The sequence below is a fragment of the Myotis davidii genome, unplaced genomic scaffold, assembly GCF_000327345.1.
Source record: "Myotis davidii unplaced genomic scaffold, ASM32734v1 scaffold855, whole genome shotgun sequence".
In the NCBI taxonomy this organism is placed as follows: domain Eukaryota; kingdom Metazoa; phylum Chordata; class Mammalia; order Chiroptera; family Vespertilionidae; genus Myotis; species Myotis davidii.
In genome coordinates, this window is record NW_006286978.1 from 203,109 (window position 1) to 225,206 (window position 22,098).

General features: G+C 43.7%; 1 protein-coding gene across 1 annotated transcript; it reads left to right on the forward strand.

Moving 5' to 3' along the window:
- The first annotated feature begins 9,571 nt into the window (after nucleotides 1-9,571).
- GLOD5 (glyoxalase domain containing 5) lies at nucleotides 9,572-18,468 on the forward strand. The gene is made up of 4 exons (XM_006758867.1): nucleotides 9,572-9,689; nucleotides 12,779-12,916; nucleotides 16,895-17,050; nucleotides 18,132-18,468. Exons 1-4 carry the CDS (start codon nucleotides 9,627-9,629, stop codon nucleotides 18,255-18,257), a joined length of 483 nt encoding a protein of 160 aa, XP_006758930.1. The 5' UTR covers nucleotides 9,572-9,626; the 3' UTR covers nucleotides 18,258-18,468.
- Nucleotides 18,469-22,098: the final 3,630 nt, after the last annotated feature.

The following is a 22,098-nucleotide window of genomic DNA, read 5'->3' on the forward strand; positions in this document are numbered from 1 at the left end:
TTATGAATCAATAAAAAATTTACAATTTTTAATTATAAACCTGTGTTTTCTATCAAAATTACTTGCATGAATTTTGGGATACTCTATATGCTGGCTGGCTTCCAATAGAGCGAGTGATCAAGATAGAGCAAGGTGGAAGCCCAATTCCTTTTAAACTTCCCTCTAAGTAAGCAGCACTTTGCTGTATCTCACAAATTTGCATTTTGTTCAAACTAATTTTAAATTTCTCTTAAGGCTCCTTTGACTCTTTGAGCCTCTGCACCCTCCCCTAAAGCCTTCCTCTAGAGCGCAGGCCCTGCCTCTTGCATAAATGTACAAACCTGTATCTATTATAACCAGATTCATGTTTTCACAAGAGGAACAGTTTTTTCTTCCTTTTTTTTTTAATCCTCGCCCATGGATATTTTTCCATTGATTTATAGAGAGAGTGGAAGGGAGGGAGGAGAAGGGAGAGATAGAAACATCGACGTGAGAGAGACACATCAATTGGTTGCCTTCTGCACAAGCCCCTACTGAGGCTGGGGAACCTGCAACCGAGGTACATGCCCTTGACCAGGAATCAAACCTGAGAGCCTTCAGTCTGCAGGTGGATGCTCTAATCACTAAGTAAAGGTGGCCAAGACTTCTTTTTTAAAAATCATCACCTGAGGATATGTTTTATTGATTTTTAGAGAGGGGGAGGGAGAGAGAGAGAGAAACATTGATCGGTTGCCTCCCATACATGCCCCTACTGAGGATCGAACCCACAACCCAGGTATGTGTCCTGACTGGGAATTGAGCCTGTAACCTTTTGTGTACAGGACGATGCTTCAACTGACCCAGCCAGAGCAGAAGAATGCTTTTGCTCACTGTGCAACCCTGCCTTATGATGCACAGCCTGTTATGAATGTTCTTGAGAGAACAGCTGAAGTAATTGTGGGTTTACTAGAGGTGGAGACCCAGTTCTGGAGAGGTTTTACTCTTTCATGAATCCAAAACACATTTATGTAAAATGATATGTCCACGTTACTCCTACGTTTCAACTGAGACAGTCTCAGACACAAACTGGCCCTGGCCAGAGATGGCATTTACCTGGTTCATGTCTTCTCCCCTAGCCCTGAATTCTTTTAGAAGGAATGTGTGATTAAGGGGAAGGGGCTGAAATTAGGCGAGTATAGGTATGTGGGTTGTATATTGTCCTGACTCAGAGCAGTCGTATAAAACTTCAGCAGGTCAAGTTAAGGCTTAGAAAGATGATCCAAAAAGCTAGACTCTGCCTGGCTGGTGTGGCTCAGTGGCTGAGCATCGACCTATAAACCAGGAAGTCATAGTTTGATTCTTGGTCAAGGGACATGCCTGGGTTGCAGGCTCGATCCTCAGTATGGAGGGTGCAGGAGGCAGCCAATCAATGATTCTCGTCATTGATGCTTCTTTCTCTCTCCCTCTCTCTTCGTCTCTGAAATCAATAAAAACATTTAATTTTAAAAACCCAAAAGCTAGACTCTCCTACCATTAAACCAGGAATTGGGGGTTCCAGGCTCTGAAATAGGGTCTACCAGGCTCCAAACCCCACCTGCACTAGGTGTGAACTGGTAGTACTGGGTGTGAATGAGGTCTGAGGAGAGATGGACTCTAACGTTCATTTAAGCAATGTCCATCCTGAGCCACAGGGTTCCCACTCCAGGGCTGGTGTCAGGAGACACAAGTACCTCCTTACACAGTCTCCACGAATGTTGTCAAGGGAGATTGTGACTTCCAGAACAAAGGGCATGACAGAGATTCTTAAGTAGGTTGCTACTTACTATTATACTTCATGGTCTAAACAAGGAAGCCAGGGTTGCTATGATTCCTGTGGAGGAGTTCATAGCCAATCACGTGACTCCCACTTCTCACTGCCTTTCTGAACATGCATATGGCCAGGAGCTGCCCTGTCTCATTAACTCTTCATTCCCACCCCTCATGCTCTCCTTGTGTATGTGACCTAGGAAGGGCTGTTTCATCTCAATGTCACCCTGGCTAGTGTGGCTCAGTTAGCTGGGCGTGGTCCAGTGCACCAATTCTCTGTTGGGGCATGTGCCCAGGTTTTAGGTTTGATTTCCAGTAGGCGCCATGCAGGAGGCAGCCAATTGATGTTTCACTCTCACATCAGTGTTGTTGTTGTTTTTCTCTCTCTCTCCCCTCTCTCCCTTCCTCTCCCTCTAAAAAACAATTAAAAAAAAACCTTGAATACATCTTGCCAACAAGCTCAGAAAACATTATTAAGCCCCTTTGATAGTCAGAGAAATGACAACAAAACAAAAATGAAATTCAACTTTAAGAAAAAAAAAAAAACCTGTACATCCAGGGACAAGGACCCCCAAATAGCTTAGAGACTTCACACCCTGGGAGAGAACCACAAACAACTGGAAGACCTACACCTCTGTGACACAGACCCCCAAACAGCTGAGAGACTTCACAGTTTGTCATACCCTGAACTGAGATTCCAAAACAAGTCTGAGACTTCACATCCTGGACACAGTCCTCCAAACTGCATCCAATGTGTTAACTACCTTAGGAGTTGGCTGACTTGAGAACCACTGTCCTCCTAGTAATCTATACTCAGCGCAACACCTTCCCTGCCTGATGCTTAAAATCCCATCACTAAAAAGTTTACTCCTTTGAGTTTAGTCTTGCCCCTTCCTCTAGCAAAATTCTTTTAATTGCCACCCACCTTTCCATCTCAAAGCATGAAAACATGCATTTTTAGAATTTATGTCCCACCCTCACCCTGCTCCTCCACACACACACACACACACACCTCCACACACCCCTACTCAGGCCTAGCCCAGAGGGGACAGGGCGCCTCCAAGTCACCTTCTCCGAGGGAAGGTGGGTATGGCTTGGAGGAAGATCATGAGATCATCTTGAACCTTCTGTGCAGGGACTCAGAGCTACAGACCGCCTAAAGTACAGATGTCAGGAACCCTGGAGAAGAATTGTTCCCAGTGCTGTTGTGAATGGTCAGGGGTTCCAAAAACTAGTATAATGGGATGCAATAAGCATTGCTTTAAAAAGAACAGGTAGAAGAGAATAGAAAAGGTTACCCGACACATTCTGTGCCAGCCAATAATGCCAGCTTCATTTACAGGTGCGTAAACTGAAGTTCCTATACAGGATTCGAACCTGTGACCTCCAATAGCCAAAGCCCTGACTCTGCAATCCCGAACGCCAGCCCAGGAACCACAGCGTCTGCGCCAAGCCGGCAGCCAATAACAATGCATAGCCAGAGGACCCGACTCACCACCCGAAAGTGATTCGTAAACCCTTGCTACCCTGGAAGAGCTTGGGGTCGGTTATCTCGAGGTGACCAATCAGAGATCAGGGAAGGATTTAATCTGGCCCTAGCCCCACCCATCTTCGCCATTGATTCGAATATGCACAGCCAATTGGGCGGGACTAGACAGAAGATCATGGCGTTGGCGGCTTCCGGATAGGTAGAGGCTTTTGAGCCAGGGTGGAGTGTGTCAGGGCAGCGCCATTCTCTTCTTTGTCTGGGGTGGGGCCCGATCCACGCGTGGGATCAGACCTTTCGTGTCCCTACATATAAAGTAGTTTCTTCCAAAATACACGATCCCCCTACCCCCGTGGTACCTCCCGAAGCGGACTGTTCCATGTCCGCGTAGCGATAGGGTGTGTCTTGGAGCTGCCCTGTCTCATTAACTCTTCATTTCCACCCCTCACACTCTCCTTGTGTATGCGACCTCGGAAGGACTGTTTCATGTCAACGTCCCAGGAATGGCTCAGTCTTCGTTTCAGCCCAACACAATTAAATAGACTCATGTCTTCCCCACCCACGTTTCATCCCTGTCTCCCCTCCACATGTCCCCCAGTGGACCATCCCATCCCTTTACCCCATGATCATTAAGAGCCTAGTAAAGGTGTCCCACCCCCTGCCGCAGAGCCTTGGGCCATACACAGGCATTCATCCCCCTGGTGCCACTGACAGAAGTGGGAATTTGTGTGGCAGCATCTATAAAAAAAAAAATAATTGGCACCTCTCCCCACTAGAATGACACTACCACCTGGGTGTGTGTGGATTTCCGGCCCCCTACCTCCCCCGTGTTTCAACAGCCCTGCACACAATAGGTGCTAAAAAGGGACTTTGTTGAATAAATGACTCCTTTGAACGGACAATTCCACTTCTAAAATATGTGTTCTAAGGAAACACACATGAACAGGTCTGTGTGCACAAGCATGGGAGGAGCAAACACGTAGGAGGAAAAGTGTTAATGAAAATAGGTGGTTCATGCTATACCATGGAGAACTGGCTGACAGTGAGACAGAATGAGGCGTCCCCACAGGAAACATACCCCAGATGGCTCAGGGATGCCACATCACTGGACATACAGCGCAAAGAGCTTGGACACGGTGACCACAGACCACAAAACAGCCTGCAGACCTCACACTCTGGCCACAGGCTGGCAGAAAGCTCCTAGAATTCACATAATGAGATGTCGGTAATCTGTTATTTTTACACATCCCTTCCTCTGGTCACAGACTCCTACAAACATCTCAGAGCTCTCTCACCTTGAGACTACAACACACCTCAGGGACTTTCCACACTGGGCCACAAACTCCAAACAGCTCACATTCCACATGCCATGGACACAGAGCCCAAAACAGCCCAGAGACCTCAGCACCTGGGATACACATTAAAAATCTTGGCAAAGACTTCAGACTTTTTTGAAATTCTTAACCGAGGATATATTTTTCCCATTGGTTTTTAGAGAGAGTGGAAGGAAGGGAGGGCGAGGGAAACATCAATGCGAGACAGACACATTGACTGGTTGCCTCTCGCATGGGCCCCTGGGTCTGAGATTGAACCTGAAATCCAGGCATGTGTCCTTAACTGGGAATATGCTCTAACCATTTGAACACACGGGCCAGGGCAGACACACTCGACATAAACCACAAAACAATTCAATGGTCTAGACACAAACATAATGGTGACACACGTGTGCTGGTTGGAAGGACTGTCTCAAAGACATGCTGTTAGTGGATTTATTTGAACAAACATTCAAATTGAGCATCACCCAGAAGTGGGTAGGAGCATTTCATGACAGAAGCTGGGGCAAGGCTTTTTTAAAAATATATTTTTAATTTTTTAATATATATTTTATTGATTTCAGAGAGGAAGGGAGAGGGAGAAATATCAATGATGAAAGAGAATCATTGATCGGCTGCCTCTTGCACACCCCATACTGAGACTGGAGCCTGCAACCCGGATATGTGCCCTTGGCCAGAATCGAACCCGGGACTTTTCGGTCTGCAGGCGACGCAATGGGGCAAGGCTTTTATAGAGAAGATGTGGAAGCAAAACGAGGTGATCATTTGACTGGTTAGGACTTAAGGCTGCCTTATTTGGGGAGGCCTTGTTGGCTGTTTGTCATTGGTTTTTCATTAATTTTGATTTCTCGGATACAAATGCATTGACTCTGGCTTAGTTTTCAGTTTGCTTATGCAGGATAGCAAGGCATCAGAGCCACCTCAGTCTAATGGCCCCCTTGTCTAACTACTTTAACAGGTGGTATTTGAACTTTTCCTTCTTCGTTCCCGGTCTCCAATACACGCCTCCAGCATCACTTTCTCCCCAGTCTGTGTGACGTCATGAGCATGTACACCCCTGTGTGAAGCCAGAAATGTCCCCATCCCAGTGTGTGATCCTAGGAGTAGCCAAACCCTGATCTGTGTCACACCAGCAGTGTCCACGACCCAGGCCATATGATCAGGAGTGTTCAAACCACCATGTGAGTGACGCCAGGAGTGTTGACTTCCCAGTGTGTGTGACCACATAAGTGTCCAAATACCCATTTGTGTGACCCCAGGGCCACCCACACCACAGTCTCTGATCTCAGCAGTGTCCACTTCCAAGTCTATATGGAGGGGTGTCCAGCAGCTACTCTGTGTGACCATAGGAGTGACCTCGCCTTAATGTCTGACCCCAGGGGTGGTAACTCGTCATTTCTTTGACCACGAGAATGTCCACTCTCCTTTCACTGAGATCACAGGTATGTCCACAACACAGTCTATGTGACCATTGGACATCCACCTCAGTCACTCTGACCCCAAGAGCGTCCTCTCCTCTGTGTAACACCATGGATACTCACACCCCAGTCTGTGTGACATGAGGAAATGTCCAGTCTACAACACATGTGATTCAGGAGTGTCCAATCCTCAGTGTGTTTAACTTCAAGAGTCTCAAACTCCCTCTGGAGACTCCAGGAATGTTGACTTCCCAGTTTGTGTGACCCTTGGAGTGTTCACATCCCTTTCTGAGTGACCTCGTGTCTATCCATACTCTAGCCTGAGTGACTCCAGGAGTGTCCAACCCCCCAGCTTTGTGACTCCATGTCTGTGCATACCCATTCTGTGTGACCTCACAGTTGCCCACACCTTAGGTGGTCTGAGCCCAGAAGGGCCCACATCCCAGTCTGAATGACCCCAAGAGGCTCCACACTCCAATCTGTGCTACTTCATGGGCATCCACAACCCAGGGGCATCTACAACCCAGGCTATCTGACCCCTTGGATGTCCACAACCCAGTATGTGTAATCCTATGAATGTCCGCAAACCTGTCTGGGTGACTTGGGAGTGTCCATCTCCTAGTGTGTGACCCCAGATGTGTCCACGTGCAAATCGGCTTGACCCCAGGACTTCCCACACACCAGTTTCTTTGACTCCAGTACTGTTGACATGCTAGCCAACCTGACCCCATTCTGGGTGATCCCAACAGTGTATAGTCTCCATTGTGTGTGATTCCAGGAGTGTCCACTCTCCAGTGTGTGTGACTTCTGGAATGCCCCAAGCCCCATCTGAGCAACCCAAGACTGTCCATACCCCTTTGTGTGTTACCATATATGATGTCCACACTCCTGTCTATGTGGCCATAGGAGTGTTCACACCCCATTCAGTGTGACTCCAGGATTATCCACACTCTGTCTCTATGACCTCAAGGGTGTCCACACCCCAGTCCATGTGGCCCTAGGAGTGCCCACACAACAATTGCACAATGGTATGTTCCAAGATAGGAGTGCATTCCGCAGTGCTGCTGCTCCCTACACCCCCTGTGGGTGTGGCCTGGGAGGGGCAGTTCATGCCTAATTCAGTGGATCATTTTGTCCCTAACTCCCTCCAATACCATTAAGTGGTCTCTTCCTATTTCCCTTTACTTTCCCCAGTTGACCATTCAATTTCTATATCCCTCTCCCTAACCATGCACACACACACACACACACACACACACACACACACACACGTGTCCCACATCCCCAAATAGACTGTCCCAGCCCCAGACATTGCAGATCTTGTAGAGAAAAAAAGCCACAGCAGCAGCCTCTTGCTGCAGATCCCACATTTCAGAGAGTAGTGGGGAAGAAACCATTAAGTGTACCACTGATGGGAGTAAAACCTTCCAGGACCTTGTGAAACATCTAAATAAAAATTGAACCTCTTCTCCTCCCCAACCAGAATGTCATCCTCAGGTGGACAGGAACATTTGTCTTTCTTATTCTCTGATGTCTCCCCAGCACCTAGAACAAGGCTCAGTACAAAGCACACACACATTCGGTGTTTGTTGAATGAATGGACCCTTTGACCCAACAATTTCGCTTCTAACACCCACACACATGCCCAGAGCTGTGTGCACAAGGCTGGTAGGCACAGACAACTGGGAAAACCTTGTAATTGCACATTTGTGGCCAATAACTGTTGCAGAGTAAGATGATGGTGGGAGTTCGTGTTATACCACAGAGCACCAGCCACATGTGATACAGAAGGACTGGGACCTGTGTTTACCTGTGAGGGTGGAGGTGCCTTCCATAGGACATGCTGTTGACAAGCAAAAGCAGGTGGGAGCTGGTTATGGTGACCGTGTGTGTGTGTGTGTGTGTGTGTGTGTGTGTGTGTGTGTGTAAGAAAACACTAGAAACTAATCCCAGTGGTCATTTTTGGAGGGTGAAGCTGGGGATGACGTGTATAGTCCATATATTGATGTATTCCATATATTGATGTATTGTTGGAACCTTTTCAACAAAACTAGGTTCACATATTATTTGTATAACTCTTAAAATTTTTTAAAAATATATTTTTACTTATTTCAGAGAGGAAGGGAGAGGGAGAGAGAGACAGAAACATCAATGATGAGAGAGAATCACTGATCGGCTGCCTCCTGCGTGCCCCACACTGGGGATCGAGCCCGCAACCTGGGCATGTACCCTGACCAGGAGTTGAACTATGAACTCCTTGTTCATAGGTTGACACAACCACTGAGCCACACCGGCAGGGCTGTATAACTCTTTATAAAGGAAAAGCATATACTCAAAACAATATCCAGAGCACAGTGTGTGTACGGGGTAGGTATCTAGGGTATGTCTAGGAACAAGAATCCCAAACTCACATTCCCCAGGGCCAGACAGGTAACCCACAAGAGGGAGGGAGGCTAGCTCAGGGCAAGGCAAGCATAATGGGATTGATGAATGTTCCCTGCCTTTCAGCATTGGAGGGTGAGGGTAGAGTGAGGGATGGTCGAAGATGAAGAAGACCCCTAAAAGAATTCACGCCCTCACTGGTTTGGCTCAGTGGATAGAATGTTGGCCTGCGGACTGAAAGGACCCAGGTTCGATTCCGGTCAAGGGCATGTACCTTGGTTGCGGGCACATCCCCAGTAGGGAGTGTGCAGGAGGCAGCTGATCAATGTTTCTCTCTCATTGATGTTTCCAACTCTCTATCCCTCTCCCTTCCTCTCTGTAAAAAATCAATAAAATATATTTTTTAAAAAAGAATTCAGAAACATTGCACCCTGAGGCACAAAACATTTACTATTTTGGAGAAACTGTAAACAGACCCATAATAAGTCATAGTGGTCATACTCTAACTCAACTCCTAACTTCACACCCTGGACACAGACTTCCAAACAGACCAAAGATCTCACACTATGTGAATATACCCTTAAAGAGACCAGAGGCCTCACACACTAGTATAATGCCTCCTACTACTTCAAGATAGGTGGGTTTGCAGTATTACAAAGTAATCCCTTACACATGTACACCTGTTATTCACAAACTGAATGTTTGCAACCCCTCAAATCCATATGTTGAAGCCTTAACCCCCAGTGTGATGGTATTAGAATGTGGGGCCTTTGGGAGGTGATTAGGGTTAGATGAAGTCATGAGGGTGGGGTCCTCATGATGGGATTAGTGCCCTGATAAGAAGAGACCAGAAAACTTGCTCTTTCTCCCTGCCATGTGAGGACATGGCGAGAAGGTGGCCATCTACAAGCCAGGTAGAGAGCTGTCACCAGACCCTGACCATACTGACACCCTGATCTTGGGCTTCAGGCCTCCAAAACTGTGAGAAAATAGATTTTGTTTTTTAAGCCAGCCAGACTATAGTACTTGGTTATGTTGGCCTGAGCTGTCTAAGACACACCTTAAGCTTTTGCTTTCAAGATCCTGAGTTTTATGTCAGAGTCCTTGTACTTGCACCGCCTACCTCTCTCACCACTAGCAGTCCTCAGCCTGTGGCCCTCCCCTTCCTGCCCCTTGATCTCCAGGCGCTGAGCCAGAAGGTTGTCTGGAGGTCCCAGGGCAAGGAAGGACACTTAACCTGCCATGCTGTGCCGTCTGCCCTCCAGGCTGCCAGCCAGGATGTGGGGCAGGACTTCGGAGAAGCAGGTGAATGGGATGGTCCTTGGGGGTCTAGGGCACAGGTGTTGTCACCAAGGCTGGGGACCTTCCAGCCCAGACCTGGTAACATGATTCTCTTCTATGTGGGCTATCCTGGTGTGTGGGCATACATTTCCCCTCTTCCTCTTTCTTTCTTCCTCTTTCAAAGGCAAGCAGATGGCAGCAGAGGGACATGGAAAGGTCCTGCTCTAACATATGGTCATTGATCAACATGTGTGCATGAATGAGCTAAGGGCCAGCTGCTCTGCTCTCTCGGGGTGGCTCAGGGGAGCTAGTTCAGCTGGGACATTAGAATGGGCCAGGGTAGGGAAGGGCCAGGAAACCCCACTGACCTTCAGGTTTGCCATAAGATTCCAGGGGCCCCCGCCACCTTGAAGAGGACTTCGTAGAAAGATAGAGGACTTTGTAGAAAGCCTTACCTGTGAAGAAGGCAGGAGGGAAGGCATCATGGTCTGAGCACTCTATTATCCATATAGAGTTATTGTGAGGAATAAAAATTTTATTTATATAGTGCTTAGAACAAGGCACATTAAGCCTTATGTGATTGCAATTTCTTGATGATCTGGCCCTTGCCTTCCCCTCTTGCTCATGCCTCACTCACCTTTGGATTCTAAGCCACAGTGGCCTTCTTCCTGTTCCCTAAGGGAGTCAGCCCAGCTCATCCTTTAATTTACAAAGATGGAGTTTCCCATATACAAAACAGGATCTGGGGAGTGAATCCAACCTGGCAGGGTATTAAAAAATGGGAGGGTCCCTGGCCAGGTAGTTAGTTCAGTTGGTTAGAGTGTCGTCCAGATATGCCAAGGTTGTGGGTTTGATTTCCAGTCTGGGCACATACAAGAATCAACCAATGAATGCATAAATAAGTGGAACTATAAATCGATCTCTCTCTCCCCTCCTTGCTCTCTAAAATCAATACATAAAAATTTGTTAAAAACAGAGGCAGTAAAAAAAGAAAAGAAAAATAAGAGGAATAGGTTGAACAGATTTCCAAAGACTATCAAAATTGGGAACATACCCTGGCCAATGTGGCTCAGTAGGTTGACTGTCATCCTGTGCACTGAAAAGTAGCCAGTTCAATTCCCAGTTGGGGTACATACCCATGGTCAGAGTGCATACGGTCAGGTGGGTATGGGAGGCAACTGATCAGTGTTTCTCTCTCACATTGATGTTTCTTTCTCTCCCTCTCCCTTCTTCTCTTTCTAAAAAAAAGTCAGTAAAAATATTTTTTAAAAAAGAGAAAATTGGGGATGTGGCTAAGCAGTGCTTAAGGAAAGCTTTAAATGTATAGATCAGAAAAGTTGGTTCTTTGAACAGATTAACAAATATTAGTAACTTCTGTTTTCTCTCAAACAATTAAGAGAAAAAATATGAACTACCAATATCAGGAATGAAAAGAGTACTATTACAGATACTATAAATGTTAAAAAGTTAATAAGAGCTCTGGCTTGTGTTGCTCAGCGGTTGGAGTGTCAGCACACACACCGAAGGGTCCCAGGTTCAATCCCTGGTCAAGAGCACATACATGGGTTCAGGTTCAATCCCCAGCCCTGGTCGAGGCACATTTGGGAGACAACCAATGTGTCTTACATCAATATTTCTCTTTCTCTTCCCCTCCTTCCCTCTCTAAAAATCAATGGGAAAAATATCTTCAAGTGAGGATTAACAACAACATGTCAGTCTTTTTCTAATTTTACTGCTTCTGTGTCCCTGTGGACCCTCTGTATCCATGAGGACAGCAGAACTCAGCAACTTTGCTAATTCCTCCTCCACTCATGAAAATAGAACACACAATATTTTTTAAAGCTGGGCCTCAGTGAAATCAATTGTTTAAAATGTAAGAACTTGAATGGAACAGAATAAAATAACATATGGTGGAATGGAATGAAATGGGAAGGAGAAAAGGGAAAGGAAGGAAAAGGAAGGAAAGGGAAGGGAAGTCAGACTTTTTACTAGGCACTGGGCCTAATTGTTGAATATTATTGAACACCTGCTAGTTGTTTGAGATACAGTGAGGAACAAAACAGAGAAAAATCTCTACCTTTATGAAGCTTATATCCTAATTAAGAAGACAGATATTAACATGTGCAAAAGGCCCTGAGACCAAAGGTACAAGGATGGCCCTTATGAGGAATAGGCAAAAGGGCAATGTGGCTTGGGGTTCAAGAACAATATATGAGGCTATAGAGATTGGAGGCCATTAACTCTATTGGCTACCTGTCAGGAATTGTTCTAAGCCCTTAAATATACAACTCTTTTTTTAAATGTTTACAACAGCCCTTTAAGATATGTATAAAACCATGCCCATTTTACAGAAGGGGAAACTAAGGCATAGAAATAGTAATTAAATGTCAGTGGCTCCAGAGTCTGTTCCTTTAACCACTATGCTCTGCTGCCTATGGTGCCAGACCACAGGCACCTTACAATCCTGTAGCAGATGTAACGTAAATATACAAATTACTAAAAAATGCAAAAGAGAAAAAGATCTGGCAGGAGGTGTGCAGAGGGCAGGAAGTTGGGGGAAGGAGGTATGCCCTCCTACTGGGTGTCAAGGTAGATTTGTAAACACACCTTTCCAGAAACATTTATTTTATCTGAAATGCTCCCTTCTTATTTTGTCCTCTGTGATCATAGCTATGGAGTGGGGGAAAGATGTTAAGATGTGTGTGTGTGTGTGTGTGTGTGTGTGTGTGTGTGTGTGTGAAATTGACCAATGGAGGGCTTGTGCTCATAGCGTTGGATCTTGTCATTTCTTGCAAAAGAGATGAATTCCAGTTTGGGGAAAACAAGAGAGGGTTTGATCTTGGTCTCCACTCCCCTCATCTTTACCTCTCTCCCTCTGGAAGAAAAAGGAGAACAAGAAAGCAATGGAGAGTGGTCATGGCAGACACATGGGCTCTTGTGAAGCCACACATGGGCAATATGATTCTACTAAAGTTTCCTCTCAGGAATTTCCCCTTGAAATAGGGGTGAGGAGGAAGTATAATCATTGGGGAGGTGAGTGGAGGTAAGGAGAAAGAAATAGGAAATGGGTGTGACCAGCATCAATGTGATCTCTTCTGACTTTTTTTTTTTAGTCATGGAGGCACAGCAGTCAGACCCCTTCCCCATGTCTTATCCATAGACTTGACCACATCGTGATGACAGTAAAGAATATCAAAGACACCACCATGTTTTATTCCAAAATTCTGGGCATGGAGATCATAACATTCAAGGTAATTATTATTTTTTAAAATATAATTTTATTGATTTCAGAGAGGAAGGGAGAGGGAGAGAGAGAAGAAACATCGATGATGAGAGAGAATCATTGATTGGCTGCCTACTGCACGATCCCTACTGGATCAAGCCTGCAACCCAGGCATGTGCCCTTGACTGAAATCAAACCCGGGACCCTTTAGTCTGCAGGCCAACATTCTATCCGCTAAGCCAAACCAGCTAGGGCTCAAGGTAATTATTTACACAAATGCCAAATTATAGGTGGAGTAAAAGTTGATGATAATACTTTTTAAATTAACTTAAAAAAAACCCACAACAAATCTGTGAGAAAAATTTAAGGGATCAGTGAAGGAGAGTCCAAATTCTGAATAGTGGAACTTCCAGAGAGAGAATGGAGAAATGGAGGGGAGGAAATTACCATAGAAATAATTCAAGAGACTTTCCAGTCCTTACATGGAAAGGGTTAGCTGAATATCCAGTACATTGACACTTAGCTGTGTTCTTAAGAAGTTATAGAACATCAAAGTGAAAATGAAATTTTTCTCACAGATTTGTTGTGGGTTTTTTTAAGTTAATTTAAAAAGTATTATCATCAACTTTTACTCCACCTATAATTTGGCATTTGTGTAAATAATTACCTTGAGCCCTAGCTGGTTTGGCTTAGCGGATAGAATGTTGGCCTGCAGACTAAAGGGTCCCGGGTTTGATTTCAGTCAAGGAAATTTCAGAGAGGTTAAAAAGAAAAGTAGTTCAACTACAATGGAAAAAGAAATATGCAGACGTCAGATTTCCTAAAATTTGCATCAGAGACCAGAATACAATACAAGATTTTTAGAGAAAATTTTCAACCTAGAATTCTATGTCCAACTAAACTATTAATTAAGATGAGGGTAGAATAAATCATTCTGAGACATAAAAGAACTTGGAAAATTTGCCCACTTACTTTGAAAATTGAGATTATGCTACATCAAAAAGAGTGATTAAGCCAGGAGTAAGGAAGACATCAAAGTCAGGATACAGTGGATTCCAAGGAGAAGTTCCCAGATGTGGGGAAGCACGGGACTTAGTTGGAAAGTCTGTTAGAAGGATTCTCTGAAAGGTCAGAGGCCTCTAGGGGAACCTTGCCAAAGGCGGCAGACCCTGCCTTGACTTTTCCAAACACGTCTGAGCCCCCAGGTGTTTTACTGGAATCTTTATGTTTAGACTTCAAAACATCCTTGTTCAAAGGACACTACAGATACATGTATTTTCTCCCAAGAAAAGCCTAAGGAGGCAGGCAAACGGAGCTGTCTGGTTCCTTTAGCCAGGCAGTCCCTTAGTCCTCTCTTTCACAGAAATGTGTGTCAGAGTAATCATTCATCCACAGTTCAGGGTCTGCTGGTCAGCCCCGGCACCCAGAAAGATACCTAGAAGATAAACAGTCCAATTTGAAACAGGAGAAAGAAAGTTCCTAAGAAAGAGAGCTCCTGGGAAAACAGGAGGTTTCCAGGGGTTGAATACTGTATTATCCTTGAGCAGTCTAAAAAACTGCAAAAGTGGGAAATGCAGAGAAAGCAAAAAATATTATCTCTTAAATTGAAAGAGCCCATATAATGGCAAAAAGGATAAAACATTTAAACTTAACATGAAACACTATGCATCAAAATAGAATTATGCAAAAACAGACTGGATATACATATATATAATCAAGATGGACAGTTCTAAAAAAGAACATGCTGAGTGAAAAACAGGATCAGGTCTACAGCATGGTACCACTTATACACACATAGAACAATAATACAGTTTTTACAATAACTCATTAAAACCAAACATTAAACATATTATAATGGTTGACTAGGGTGGGGACAGGACTGGAGAATGGAGATAAAAAGAATAAATGCATAAAGAAAACTACAGATGGGCCTTGCATGGGTGGGCCAATAGTAATAATGAAGCATATGATGCCTCAACTCCCTGTACATGGACACAGTGGAATACAATTTCAGTACACCTAGGATCAAACAAGTCCTAAAAGCTGCAAGAATGGAGGGTGGATGTATCATCTACAAAAGAATGAAAAATAGATGAATATCAGACTTCTTATCAGCAACACCAGATTCAGGAAGAAACCAAAGCCACATATTTAAGAGGCCATTGGAAAATAACTTGCAACCTTGAATTCTATACTCAGCCAGACTATCATTCTAATGTAAAAGTGAAATAAAGTCATTTTCTGATAGAGTAGATGTGGTATCAATCATCCTATATAATATCCTATATAATAAAAGAGTAATATGCAAATTGACCAAATGGCAGAACTACCAGTCGCTATAATGTGCACTGACCACCAGTGGGCAGATGCTTAATTCAGGAGCTGCCCCCTGGTGGTCAGTGTGCTTCCACAGGGGGAGTGCTGTTCAGCCAGAAGCCGGGCTGAGGGCTGGTGAGCGCAGTGGCAGTGGTGGGAGCCTCTCCTGCCTCCAGTGCTAAGGATGTCCAACTGCTGGCTTAGGCCCGCTCCCCATGGAGTCAGTCCATGCACCGAAGAGTCACAGGTTTGATTCCTGGTCAAGGGCATGTACCGGGGTTGCAGGTTCAATCCCTGGCCCCAGTTGAGGCACATGTAGAAAGCAACCAATTGATGTGTCTCTGTCACATTGATGTTTCTCTCTCTCTCCCTCCCTCCCTCCCTCCTTTCCTTCTACTCTCTCTAAAAATTAATGGAAAAAATATCTTCAGGTGAGGATTAACAAAAAGAAAAGAAAAAAATGGCAGAGGTTGAAAGGCACAGGAGAGGGAGGAGACATGATGAAAAGAATAGTAGGGTCAATGAGATACTAGCTGTAGTTCATCTATCAAAACATACAGGTACAAATGGGTTATTTAAAAATTATCAAGGAACTGACCATCAAACCTCAGAGGGAAGGGCAGGGGAGGGTGGGAGAAGGGCCAAGTGATCAACCAAAGGACTTGTATGCATGCAGATAAGCATAACCAATGGACACAGACAGTAGGGGTGTGAGGGCATGTGCTGGGGGGCAGGGGGGGGGGGGGAGGCCAATGGGGGAAAAAGGAGACATGTAATACTTTTAACAATAAAGAATTTAAATTAAAAAAATAAAAAAAAATTATCAAGGAACCAAAATGATAGAATTCTATTGGGAGGGGTAGTAATGTGGATGAGCTAAATTCTCATGTATCATAGGGAGAGGATAGAGATGTCTAAAGTTGTTAAATCAAGAAATAGTGACACATCAGTTAGGGACTGTGTCTAGAGGCACATAGGAGAAAACCCAACTAACAGTGGGTAAAGAAGACAGAATTTTCTTTTTCTCTCATTTAACAACCACTGGAGAGGCAGGCAGTCAGGGCTTGGGCCTTGGCTGGGAAGAAGGAGGAAGTGAATGGGCAAAATGTTCCAGCTCAGTGAGGTTGGGAGGTTCCCAGAAGCCCCACACACAACCTCTGCTGATATAATTTGGGTTGTGTTTATAAGAAAAAAGGGAAAATTTATTTTAAGTTGACAAACTGCTGTTTCTGTGATGGGTAGTATAAACACATTTGGAGATAAGGAAATAGTTTCCAGAAGAAATAAACACACACACACACGTTAAAAGCCTGGATCTGAGGAAACCTCATGCCTGAAGTTTGAGAAAGACCTCCCTCTGTCAGGCTTCTGTTTTTTCTGTAGGGAATGAGACTGGGGTGGGGCACAGGGTTGTTGTTTTTTTCATTAAATAGCCCTTTTCCACATTTAAAAAATCTATTTTATTGATTTCAGAGAGGAAAAAGAGAGAGACATCAATAATGAGAGAAAATCATCAATTGACATTGGGAATTGAACCGTGACTTCCTAATTCATAGGTTGATGCTCAATCACTGAGCCATGCCAGCTGGGCCCTGTTCTACATTTTTTAAAGCATGTTGGGGTAGGTAAAGGGGCTTTGCCTAACTCATCTTGGTGATATAACTCTAGGTGGTTTTCTCTCCCCCACTAGGGAGACAGGAAAGCATTGTGTTTTGGAGACCAGAAATTTAACCTTCACGAAGTGGGAAAAGAATTTGAACCCAAAGCTGCTCATTCAGTTCCTGGCTCTCTGGACATATGTCTGATCACAGAGGTACCTTTGAATGAAATGGTACAGCACCTCAAGGTGAGTCAGACTTCCATGCTTTTCAAGAAAGCTGCTGCAGATGCAGTGAAAACAGAAGCATGACCCAGGGAGGTCTTCCTCAAACTTCAGGCATAAGATGTTTCCTTAAATCCAGATAATGCCTGTACATAATTGTTTACTCATTTTTATTGACATTTTTTTTCACATAAACAAGTGTATTTTAAAAGGAAACTTTACCCTTGTAAAAATTATACCTAAATTATCTTTATATAAATACATTTATGTAAAAAGAAAATGTTCAACCAAATAAATGAAAAACTCATATCTTGGTACAAAAGGAAGGTAACTGTAAAAACAAATAGTTATAAAAGCATCACAATTGGCATTTGATTCTATCTATATTCACCCCCTGAACACTCCAGGCCTGACATTCCAAATGGAGATTTGGCAAGTGGCTAAGGAGGTGCTAAGGACTTGTTAGCATCCACCAGAGACTTTCTTCTTGCTATAATCAAAAGGATTGAAGAGGGAATAATTTATAATTTGCTATTATTTAATGTTGGTGTCCCTGTAACACTTAAAATTATTTCATGTAAAGGGGGCATTGGTTCTCCTGTTGGGGAAAAGAGATCAAGGTCTTAAATGTATTCTGTGAAAATATCCTGGACTCCTTTTTCAGAAAATATCAGTGAAAAAGTCTTGTTTGGAAGTAGAGAAAGCATAGGGGTGAAGAGTATGAACTTTGGCTTAGACTGCCTGGGTTTCAATTCTGACTCTACCACTTACTAAATAATACTAGACATTATTATCATACCCATTTCACAGATGAGGAAACTGAGGTACAGAGCATTTATCTGCCCAAGGCCATAGAGCTAAAATGTGGGAGCAGAGGGAGGGAGGGGAGAATGGTAGATGAGATTAGAAAGATACAGGGGTCTACGGCCATACCACCCTGAACGTGCCGGATCTCGTCTGATCTCGGAAGCTAAGCAGGGTTGGGCCTGGTTAGTACTTGGATGGGAGAAAGATACAGGGGTCTTCTAGGCCACTATAAAGAATTAAATTTTGGTCTCATGCATAGAATATAATGAATGACTTTTGTCTTTTCTTCCTACTTCAGGCTTGTGATGTCCCTATTGAGGAAGGTCCAGTCCCCAGAACTGGGGCAAAAGGGCCCATTATGTCCATCTACTTCCGAGACCCTGACGGAAACCTGATTGAAGTGTCCAACTATATTTCCCCATGATTGAAACTCGCCCTCCTCCATTTTGTTCCCTGAAGTGTTACCCATTTTCTTCCTTCCTCCAAACCCTCACCAGACCCAGAGGCCTCCAAGAACTGATGACTTCGGCACTTCACACATACTGCTGGGGGAACCTGAGATGGGTTTGCGACCAAACCTACATGACTGAATGTTCTCCTTCCAAGCTGCTCCAATAAATTAATAAGCGCTCAATTAATATAAGCTCTTTGTTATTATTGTCTCGGCATTACATATGCGTGTTTGTCTAGCGCATAAGGCCTCTGAGCTGTTTGGGGAACAGAGACTTAGGGCAGGGGTGGGCAAACTTTTTGACTCGAGGGCCACAATGGGTTCTTAACCCCTTCCCCGGCAGAAACGTGTATACACGTTTTCACAAAATGTTCTTTTTTCAGTCGTCGACGAGTATACTCGTCTAAAACTTTACCTTCAAAAACCAGCTACATACGTACCATTCTAAATAATTTCATCTAGAAACTTTCTGAGGAAATACTATTCTTAACCACAAAAATGGGAAGAAAAAATAATTACAAACTGTTTTCATAACCAGCATCAAAAATACTATATAGAACCAAAATAAAAAAACTGAGAGAATCCTAGCTCAAGAATACCTTCGCCTTGTTTCCAGGTGCAGCACAAAAGGTAATTGTCCTTGCAAAGAAACCCCACATCCAGAATGGTGAACAATGGTGGGCCGCAAGGGCAGAAGGTTGATCTGTTAGGCCCTAAAGCAGCCGTGGGCAAAATAAGGCCCGCAGGCTGGATCTGGCCCTTTTGAAATGAATAAAACTAAAAAAAAAAAAAAAGACCGTACCCTTTCATGTAATGATGTTTACTTTGCATTTATATTAGTTCACACAAACACTCCATCCACGCTTTTGTTCCGGCCCTCCGGTCCAGTTTAAGGACCCATTGTGGCCCTCGAGTCAAAAAGTTTGCCCACCCCTGTTTTAGACTCATCTCACTCCTTCCAGGTGATGCCTGATGTTTCCACCTCAGAAGCCTCACTGAACCCCAAGATCTCTATGATGGGGCCTTCAAGGAGCATCCCAGATACTACCTCCTTTTGGTGTGCCTTAACTGATCTCACCCCCAGGGGATGTGGAACTTTCTATCTTTGGATCTAGTAAGTCCGAACTCATCTCAGTTGAGGCTCAGCTCCTGACATATATTGAGCACCTCTGTGTGCTTGGCCCTCTTCCAGGCTTTGGAGAGACAGCATTGAACCGAAGAGATAAGCAAACCTTTGTTTAGAGAGCTACCATTCTAGTGGGAGAGATACAAAATAAATAAAATTAAGCAAGGAAAATACTAAGTATGTTATAGGGTGATAAATACTTTGGAGGAAAAGAAAACAGGGAAAAAAGGGACCTCAGATAAAAATCACTGTGGCAGTTTCCAATGTGTAGTAGGATGGTCAGGGAAAACCTCACTAAGAAGGAGATATTTGAGCACAGACCTGCAGAGGTGAGGGGGACACTGCACTGACGGCTGGAAGAAGAGCATACCAGGCAGAGGCCCTAAAGCATGAATGTGCCTGGTGTGTGTGAGGAACAGCAGGAGACCAGTGAGGAGGAAGAAGGAGAAACAAGTGACAGACGGGATGAGTTCCTCAAGAGAGAAAATGTCAACTAAAGAAGAGGCCTAGAGACATTTAGAGTTAGAAACAAGGGGAAGAACCAGCACACGAAGTAGGCATAGAGGGAAGGGAAGAGTATGGCTTCCTGAATGAATGAGTGATGGATGAAGGAGCTTGTATGAGAGTCTATTTGAGGTGAGGGAATCCCTAGTCTTGAGGACTCTGGTCTCTAAACAGTCCCCACCCAGATGGTAATTCAACCAAGACCTATGAGTGAACTCTCAGGGGGCCCCAAAAATGCTGGGAAGAGAGGATGTGTAAGGATGTGTGTTTCAGCACATGAAAGGCTTTGCCAAAAGCTGTAGCAGGTTTCCTGCCTATTTTTAAAAGACAGCTTGCTTTGAATCCAGATATAATGTGCCTGGAGATAGATGACTTTGGAAGGAAGGAAGGAAGGAAGGAAGGAAGGAAGGAAGGAAGGAAGGAAGGACCATTAGAGGGATCGTTAGCACTGGGCAGAACTGTGAACTTGGACCTTACCTGTCCACCTTCCCTTTCTTGACCAGTTTCTTCTTTCACGATTCCATTCTTACTTAGAAAAAAAAATAATAAAATATCTATGAAAAATTAATATTTGCATTCATGCTAAAGTAAGACAAGCAGTATACAAGTTACTATAGATTAAAACTGAAGCATATGTAAGCACTTCACTATGTGTAAATTATATCTCAAAAAATTATTTAAAGAACTCAGGCATTATAGTCAGACCTGGGGTCAAGTTCCAATTCAGATATTTCCTAGCTATGTGACAGGGAGGGAGGGAAGGAGGGAGGGGTGAGCAGCAGATGGATGGATGAATGAATGTTTAGCTGGGTGGGTGGATGGATAGTTCGGTGGGTGGGTAGATGGATAGATGGACTGATATGTCCCGCCCCTGGAGAAACTCTTTCACACGTTTGTGCTCAGAAAGAAGAATATGATTTTGTAAATTCCAGATTTGCTGTAATAGGGAAAACACTAGAAACAACCCAAATGTCCATCAGCAGATGAATTGTTAAACAAACCATGGTATGTCCATTACATGAACTACTTCTCAGTAATAAAAGGGAATAATGTCATGAGGCCAGCACTGACCTGATATTAAAACTAGACAAAGACATAACAAGAAAACTACAGACCAATATCTCATGAATATAAATGCAAAAATCTTCAATAAAGTACTAGTAAATAGAATTCAGCAACATATAAAAGGATTATACAACATAATCAGGAACGCAAGATTGGTTCAACATATAAAAATCAATCAAGGTAAATACACCAGATTAATAGAATAAGGTACAAAAACTACGTAATTTCAATAGATGCAGAAAAAAAATTTATAAAATTCAACACCCTTTCATGATAAAAACACTCAACAAACTAGGAACATAAGATAACTTCCTCAATCTGATAAAGGGCATCTACAAAAAGCCTACAGCTAACCTCATACTTAATGGTGAAAGACAGAAAGCTTTCTCCCAAAGATCAGAAACAAGTCAAGGATGCTTCCTCTCACCACTTCTATTCAACATTGTACTGTAGGTTCTAGTCAAGGCAATTAGGTAAGAAAAAAAAAAGTCATTCATATTGGAAAAAAGAAGTAAAACTATCTCTATTTGCAGATGACATTTTTGTACACAGAAAATCTAAAGAACCTACAACAAAACCATTATATATACTATATGCATATACATGTACATGTACATACATATATACCCATGTGAACTCAGCAAGGTTACAGGATATAAGATCACTCAAAACTTAATCAAGTTTCTATACATTAGCAATGAATAATCCAAAAGTGAAATTAAGAAAACAATTCCAGCCGAAGCCGGTTTGGCTCAGTGGATAGAGCGTCGGCCTGCGGACTGAAGGGTCCCGTGTTCGATTCCAGTCAAGGGCATGTACCTGGGTTGCGGGCACATCCCCAGTGGGAGATATGCAGGAGGCGGCTGATTGATGTTTCTAATTCATCGATGTTTCTAACTCTATCTCTCTCCCTTCCTCTCTGTAAAAAATCAATAAAATATATTAAAAAAGAGAAAGTGTAGATATTTTATTAAAAGAGACATTGTTTGTCAGAAGGACTATTTAAAACAGAAAGGATTTTTACAACTGAAATCTTTGACCAGGGTGAGCCATGAATATCCTGGAAGCAGACAGGCACCGGAAAAGGGAAGAACCAAGTGGGAGGGAGAAATAAGCACC